At 41.2% G+C, this 8730-nt stretch overlaps 1 protein-coding gene across 1 annotated transcript; it reads left to right on the top strand.

Moving 5' to 3' along the window:
• The first annotated feature begins 4969 nt into the window (after positions 1-4969).
• LOC143334860 (relaxin-3 receptor 1-like) lies at positions 4970-6190 on the top strand. Its single transcript, XM_076753798.1, has one exon. The coding sequence runs from the start codon at positions 4970-4972 to the stop codon at positions 6188-6190; it is 1221 nt and encodes a 406-aa protein (XP_076609913.1).
• Positions 6191-8730: the final 2540 nt, after the last annotated feature.

The raw sequence follows: 8730 nt of genomic DNA, 5'->3' as shown, positions 1-8730 counted from the left end.
AGCATTTATTGATATTTCATATTTGTACTCTTTCCTACTTTGTGCAGCAAACCACTGCACAACAATCTCCTTGGAGATAAATAAAGTTCTGTCTTATCTAAGGTGGCCCACTGTGCAAGATAACATAATAAAGTGCCCTCTAGAGTGCCCTTCAAGTGGAGAAAACACAATACATTGCACTAATGAGCGCCTGTAAAACGGACAAAACCAGATACAGTGCCATATAGGCTGCCCGACATGCTAGAAAATTGGTTGGCCTTAAATTAGATGGAGGTGAAGTAGTTACACTTTAATTTGAGTCACATAATAGAACAATTTTAATCATAATCAGGGTTTGGAACTGTTTTGCCCTTGCATCATGCCGGTGCCTCACTGAATGCAGGTGGTGCGCTTTTTATATTTGTTTTTTTTCTCCCTGCCCCTCAGGCAGCCTAAGTCCGCCACTGGATGTCAGTATAATATTATATGATAGGGACTGACAGTCTAGAGTATCTCCAAATAACAAGAAGAGGTTTGTGTGCCAGCCGCAGGTGCTGCTGCAGAAACCAAAGCTGAACAGAGTAAGCAGAGTATTCACAAAACACCCACATCAGGATCACCCCACCTAACACTGTGTTACTGGCATAGTTAATCACTGAGAAATAAGAGACCATGCAGTGTAGTAATCCACACAGTAATCTGCCAAACGATGGTATAAGCATCGCTGCAGTACCAAGTAAGGGTGCATGACATGGGTCTGACTTGATCACGAAACAAGATTTCACTTTGTAAAACTGGCCACAAATATACCACCCTCACTATCAACAATTTGACTACAGCATGACAGCAACAACACACAAGACAAACTAAAGACAAGTTAATGTCAGCGTTTTCCATTTTTCAGTTGTTTAGCCCTCATACATGATAGCACAGTATCCATGGAAAAAAAAAGGGGCTCAGATATACTTGAAATATTCAGTACATTCAAATATATTCTGCAAGTTGTATAGTTCTTGTGTTTCCCCCCAGTTTTTTAAACATTGATTTAAAAGACTAAACTACCAAGTACCCTGAAATAGCAAAGAAAAGGGGGCCTCTTCAGGGGGTACCAGACATATGACCATGTAGGAACAGCACAATGCCGCCAGAGTAGAGGGGTGAAACATGGCAGATGCATAACAGAATACAGTAGTGAGTGTCTTAAATTGGTAAAACAAACAAACAAAAAATAACATGAAATTTATGGTGTTGAAAAAAGGTCAAGTGTGATCTTATGGACTACTTTATGGGACCCTTGGCGAATGTGGGCCCTATGTCTGCTGCCCCCCATAAAACCTGCTACTGAGTCGAACACAACAGCTCTGCCATAAATCCTGTTTAACACAAGTCTGTTTTAGAACAACTCGTACAAGCTCATACTGCATGGCTGAAATGTTTATCATATCTTGTACAGCTTAACAGACGTCTTTTAATGGCCAGTGTGAACAGAAGGGATGATCACAGCATGCAAAGCCTCTGTGTTTTACAGGCACCTGACTATTGTTTTAGACAGACTTGAAAAATTGTAAACCTGTATTTTAGTAGTTTTTGAATGACTGAGTTAGTTTTAGCTACATGTAGCCAAAAAAAGCAACAAAATGTCAAATTAACAGTTTATTTCTGTTTTTTTGTGGCTGAAAGCCAGAAACAGTCGGCTGTGATGATTTCATCCCTTTGAACCTCTCCAGTATAAAGTCTGCTTTGATTTCCAAGTCAGGAAATCAACATTTATGTGTTATGTGTTTCATTAGGTTACATGTTCATGTTAATAGTGCAATAGAATAAGTTCAGTTTTACATATTGCTTAATGTATTACTGTCATCAAGATTAGGACGATCTGTCTTTATTCTGCAAGGTCATACCACAAGATTTCTAACAATAAGAGGCAACAGCAACATAAGATATTTACAAAATGTACACTAGTGGCGATCAAAACGTCTCTGTGGCTGATCTGTTGATCCGATGCTGTTGCTGTCTTTAGATGTGTTTAACATGTGTTCATAATCTAATTTTACAAAGGAAGGCTTTGTCTGTGCTCTTTTTTTATGTTTGAAATATTCCTTCCCTGAATAACTTCTCCCTCCATCAACGAGCAAATGGATTCATGTTGCCTGTTGTTCAGTCAGACATTTGTCACTACAGGCCTTAAAGAGAAAGCATAGGAAATGTGCTGGAGGGGGCCTCCTCCTCCTCCTCCTCCTCCTCTTCACACAGTGAAGTGTTGTATTCTCAGTTCACAAAGGGTGGCGACAAAGCCACGACGCTGCTGTTCATTCACTCTCCTCACAGACCTCTCTATTCCCTGTGGCACAGCTCGGGGAATGCTCAGAAATGCACACACACATGCATTCATTTATTAAACAGGCACCCTGAAAGACGCATCTGACCAACTGATTTGTGTTTTGCAGAAGTCAATCTTAGTATTGGTTTTACAGTGCAGTTTTGAAGTTTGCAGGGATGCATTTATAATTTTCAGGACATGGCTTGACACACTGTTGTACACCTGCTTTAGAAATTCTGTAGGACCAGGGTCAAGGCATGAGGTGGACGAGTTCGACTCAGTGTCAGTCTTGCAGAGCTCAGTTACTGTAATACAGGAGACTCTTCCCACGATTACATCGTCTTTACAGGGTTTGCTGAGGTCATTTGTGTTTACATCAAAAGCAGTGCTGGCTCTAATTGAAGTGATTTTGTTATCGAAAAACCATGCAAGCTCTTCACAATTTAATTTGAGAGCTGTGGACAGTTGGGGGCAGTGTTGAGTAGCTTTATTACAGCAGGATTAAAGTAAAGCGGAGCCAGAGAGGAAAACATCGAGGTAGAAATGAACATGTGCTTCTGTAGCACGTTGTTAGCCATGAAAACACTCAGGCAACACTGCATGTTTTGTTCAGCTAGGTTATGAAGATGGGTCATCTCAGACAGACCAGCATTAATCAAGCTCCCCACTCTTCCGCCTATTCCAAGCTAATCTCATTTAGTCATTCACTGCTGATGTTCTTTCCACTATCAACGATTCATAATGAAGAGTCATCTCTGCGGCTCAATCGAATCTTGAGGCAATGCCCCAGATATAAATGGAAAAAACAAAAGAAAAAAAAACAAAAAACAAAGTGGCTTTGCTACTTTTATTTTCCAAGTGCCTTTAACACCACCATCAGTACGTTGTTCACATTGTTATTTGCTTAATAACAAACTTAACTTAAAAACTAAAAAATGACAGAAACAGCAAAAAAGACCCAGCTGGCCTATTTCTTACTAATTTCTTGATTAATTTATACATGCAGCACTCTTCAAAAGGCAATATTACAAACCAATTTACAAATAAAACACAGAGCAAAACAGTAAGAATAGATGCTCAGCTCTATAAAACAGCACGTAACAGTCACAGACCCCCTGTCTTGCACATGTAGTGCACATATTTATCATCACTGCACAGTCTTTTAAATTTGCTCTTTTAGTAAGTGCTGATGAGCTTGTGGAAGTTCTAATTTTTGGGAAATATCTCCTGTGTATCCTGCTTCAAGTATGTGTCTCAATGTACTTTAAATTGCACGATGACGCTGTTATCAACCAAACTGAATTAAAGCTGAATGATGTGAAGGAGGAAAGATTTTAAAAAGTCAAGGAATCTAAGAAAAAGGAAAGAAACCTCTCGGGTTTCAGGAGCCAAGACTTAAGACGTAATTAGATTTTGCATCTTCATTAAAATCGAATAAAATACTTGCTGTCTGGCTAATGGCTGAATTTCCCCCCAGATTTGATGAAGAGCAGTTATTTCTCATTGGGTATTTTCCCCTTTGCTGGTTTGAATATGCAGAGAGAAAAACCTGATAGGGTGGAGCGTGGATTCATTGCTGTTGTCCGCCCTCGAGGTGATTCCGTGTTGTGCAGCAGAGCAACAAGAAAGCCAACTGTTGAAACTGACCTCCTCTGAGATTCAGGTGAGCGTTTCTTCTACATATGGCTGTGAATATATGCATTTATAGAAACGTGACAGAGTTCAAATTCAATGAGCAGCCTGTTAAAAGAGCTCAAAGAGGCACAGTCACAATATTAATTTTACTGTTTGATGTCTGATGGTAGTTATTCTAACAGAGAGCTGTCACTCTGGTAAACCTCTTTTTAACTTTATATTTGGTTGTTTATCAGTGAGGATGTTAGAAATTAATGGAAACATGAATCAAGTCACCTTTTTTAACCTCTGCTTCCTTTTTGCTCATAAATACGATAAGTCCACTGCCAGTTTTGGATGTTAAATGTCAAATTATTCATCATTATTGGACTGAAAAATTGCCCCAAACCACTCAAATGTCTCTGAAAGACAATCACATAACTCCCAAGATCTGAGGAGGAACGAAGTTAGCTGGTAGTTTTACCATTTTGTGAGTGAGGCGTGAACAAAAAGACGAAAGTATTTTACTGCAAAAGTGTACAAAATGCTATTATTTATTGCAAAAGTGAGACAAAAAATGCAGTTTAGCATCTAACCAGAAGTGAAAAAAGCAGATAGGTGCAGAGTAATGTATGTATGTATGGAGAGCTATAAATAACAGTGAGGGATATGTGTATATCCATGTTATCTGGTATATTTTACACAGTATATACATTGAACGTTCTAAAAAAAAAAAAAATAGCTGTTTTTAATTCACATTTCCTTCCAGAGGAGTTTGATTCTTTGAGACCTAAATTGGATTATGGAACTCTGTGGGTAACACTTTGGTGTAATTTGTTTATCTGACATGGCTAATGTACTTATTTACTCATAAACTGCAGCGCCTATTATGCAATAATCATTTCCTCTTTCCTTGCAGGGATAGATGACTGTCAGCTAATCAACAGACAACTTACATTTTTAGTTCGTTATTGGCACAAGGAGGACGAGCGGAAACATCTCGAATCATAGCTGGACAAGCTTAACCCTCAACAGGATCATCTTCCGTGTAGCAGCATGTCCGACACTGACTTCGAGAGACTCGAGTTCTTCAGCCGCATCCTGAATGGCTGCAGCGCAGGCTCACCCTGTAACAACTCCCACCTGATCTTCCACAACACAAGCATCGACGGCGGGCTGGAGATCCTCGACGACGGACCCCCCTGGCTAAGAATAGTCATCTCTGTGGTGTACTTTATTGTGGCTACAGCAGGCATGCTGGGGAACTTGTTAGTGATGTTCCTGCTGTATTCTACTCACACCATAACTACAGGCACCATCAATTTCTTTGTGTTCAACTTAGCTTTGGCCCACCTGCTCTTCTCCCTGGCTTTGCCGTTTTGGGCCGTAGACATTGCGCTGGACTACAACTGGCCTTTTGGCTTGGCCACATGCAAGGCTGTGTCCTTACTCACTGGCCTCAACGTCTTTGCAAGCTGCTTTTTCCTGACAGCGATGAGCTTGACGCGGTACTGCTATGTGGCCACAGCTCTCAAAGCCAGTGCATCCCTCTGCAGAAGATCTAGCAGCTCTCCGATGGCCACAGCGTTCATCTGGGCTGCAGCACTCATTGCAGCGGCACCCAGAGGTGTGTTTGCTGACCTGAGACATGTGGGCAGCGGCAACGACACGGCGTGCCTGCTCCGTTTCCCGGATGGTACGGCCTGGCTTGGAATAAACCAGCTCCTGAGGGTGGTGCTGGGATTTCTGCTGCCCTACACCATCATCACCCTCTCCTACCTGCTGCTGCTGCGTTTCCTCTGCCGGCACAAACTGAGGGGCAGCAACTCTCGGCGAAAGGCTGACATTTCAAAGTCTGTGGCGGTGGTGGTGCTTTCATTCTGCGCCTGCTGGTTCCCGTACAATATTCTGACTCTCTGGAGTGTCCTCATCCAACTTGACATCGTTGATATCAGCCCTTCATTCTTCTTGGCTCAAACATACTTTTTCCCTCTGGCCAACTGCTTGGCCTTCACCAGCAGCTGCTTCAACCCTGTCATCTATTGCCTGGTGAGGAAAGAATACCGCGTGGCTCTCCATAATGTGCTCTTCAAGTTGAGCCTGGCCATTATGTCCAAGATGTCCAAGATGCCCTATGGCATTAATTCTGAGGAGGGGTCGGGACAAGCTGGACAGCTGGCCATTCCCCTCGATAACATGTACAGCCAGACAACCCAAACTGACACGAGGAGATATGCACCTCTGACCACGCTTCCAACAGTAGTGTCCACCCTGTGAAGCCACAACACAACCACTGAATTCTTTACACGGATACGTTAGTTTTATGTAATGAGGATGTTTCGTTTTAAGAGTTAGGTCTTTTCCTCTAAGGATCAATGTATACTTCAGATCTGTTGTGAATAAGCTGTGTCTTAAACACACCGAAGTTTCTGTGAGAGCTCTTTCACTCATTCACTTCAAATGTCATGTCCAAGATGTCCTCATCCTCTCCATCTTCTTATTCTTGCTGTATTAGTAATGTGAAATTCTACACAATAGTTTGCTATTGTATAAAACTAATGTACAAATGTTTACCACAGCAGTTTGGAACAGTTAACATTGCTGCACTGTAGATCTCGATTGTGGTCGTTTCGTCCAGGTGTGAACTTTTTTTCATGTGTTTGTACAGAAATTAATAAATAAAATTGTTCTAACCTGCACTTTGCACTATTTGTGTTTTTTTTTTTTTGCATGTCACCCAGTCCCATAACCAGTTTGCACCATATAATGTGCTGTAAACGTTCAGTAAATTCTTCAGAAATACTAATTGTATATATAGCTGCAACAGGTCAATTGCTTATTCTTAGGAATGCAACTTTGAAACTTTGAAGTAATAACCTTCAAGAGTTTCATTTTGCAGTTTTATGAACTGGGTGTCTGTGGCGCAGTTAGCAACAGGTTGCCCAGCAGTGGTTGGTCGGCCAGAGAGAATAAACCTGCAATTACTGCTTATCACCACAGGTACTGCTATAGAGAATGTAACAGATCATTGAGATTGTCACTTTAAAGTGCCTAAAAATGAGAAATGGATCGAAGTGTACAGCTTCGAACAGATGACAGAAATAATGCATAAAACTGTGCTGCATTTAATGTCAGTAATACTAATACAAGTCAGTTTCCAATCCACACTTACATGGAGCTTGTTATAGTCTTGCTACACAATTCATTGAAGCCATGAAGACAATCAGAACTAAATGAAATGGCACATTATATGTTGTTAAATCATGAACAGCAGTTGCAAACTAAAGAAAATGGAAAAGCAAGCAATCTTTAAGCAGTGCAACAAAATATTATAATGAATTTAGTGGCAATAGCTAATGTGGCTTTTGTTTTACTTTCATTTTAACATTTCACCTGAATTGTTGGCCACTATTTCAATTTTACCATATATCAGCTTAAACACGTTGAGATGTACCTTTCTGTCTTTTTTTAGCAAGGGCCCAGTAACTCCATATCAAACCTATTTAACAAAGGAAATGGTCAAGATTGTCAAATTTAAGACAACACTGTGTGTTGCTGCAGCTTTATGGAATTCTCCCTTTATCATTTAACATTAAAATTTAAAGACAATGTATCACCAATGTTATGGAAAATCCTCTCCTGATGCTGAGATTTTATAGTGATCCCAGTGCACCATGAGATGGCGCTATTGATCAACTTTAAGAACTGACTGAGACTCAACCTGATCCCACATACATTAACATGTTTGTCCGCCAGTGTTGTCATGTTTTCAGTTCTTCCGTAAATCTTACAGTCATATAGAAATTTCTAACAGTTTAAAAACACTGAAAACTTATTATTTTTTTCCGGACTCACAACACATAATTGCTTAAGAAACCAGAATCCATTCAAGGTATAGTTCACAAAACTGACATTAAATGGATAGTTTGAGAAAAATGTAGCAGAACCCAACATGTAGAGCAGACATCTAACAGCTGACTGAGCATAAATACATTACAGGCATACATGACTCGTCGGAGGAGTGCGACAGTGACTGAGAAGAATCTGAAAGAGCTGTGAAAGTGATGCTTGCGGTGTGTCAGGCTGGTGGCTGTCTGCAGTCCTCTGGCTCCATGCAGATCTCTGACGGAGGGCAGCTGACATCCCAGTACCCGCTCAGCCGTTCAAATGACTCCAGAGCGCACTAAGCCAGGTCGTGATGAGTGACATGAGAGCGTGCACTATGATTGGTTGGAGGAGCATTGCTTGGTGGTGTATCTTAACCGGATTGGATCCTCTCTTCCTTATTTGTGGGCGAGAGGCGGTGGAGGCCTGTGGTAGTCAATCATCATGTTGAGAGTGTTAAAATCAGCAGATTGTGCAGGCGGCAAACTGGGGAGTTTGACTGAGGGACCACTGCTGGTATTGATATGTCGCGAGCAGAGAGCGGGGTAGACAGGCATGTGACAGATTGGGCCTGAGGCAAGGCCTGCGTTGAGCTGGATGAGGCTGGTTTGCAGGGGGTTTTAGGATGAATGTGCTGGCATATAAAAGCCAGAACTGTCAATATATTCCAGGACAACATTGAGGGTCACACTTACAGAATAATATATAGTTAAGTAGGCCATATTACAGTATTGGAGTCAAATTCCCAGATTTAATTTGACATTAAAGATGTATTGACTGATTTGTTTGGCCACTAGGGGGGCAGCAGAACAAGCTGAAAGCATGGCATCTGGCATTTTCTCTTCCTCTAAAGTTGACATAGTGAACGCAAACAGCTTCCTGTTCACACATCCAGCAGACACAAGGCAACATTAGCATTTGAGATTTAAGAC

This window comes from Chaetodon auriga, chromosome 17, assembly GCF_051107435.1.
Source record: "Chaetodon auriga isolate fChaAug3 chromosome 17, fChaAug3.hap1, whole genome shotgun sequence".
Taxonomy (NCBI): domain Eukaryota; kingdom Metazoa; phylum Chordata; class Actinopteri; order Chaetodontiformes; family Chaetodontidae; genus Chaetodon; species Chaetodon auriga.
Note: the sequence above shows the minus strand (reverse complement) of the source record. Positions and strands in the feature narration are given on the sequence as shown.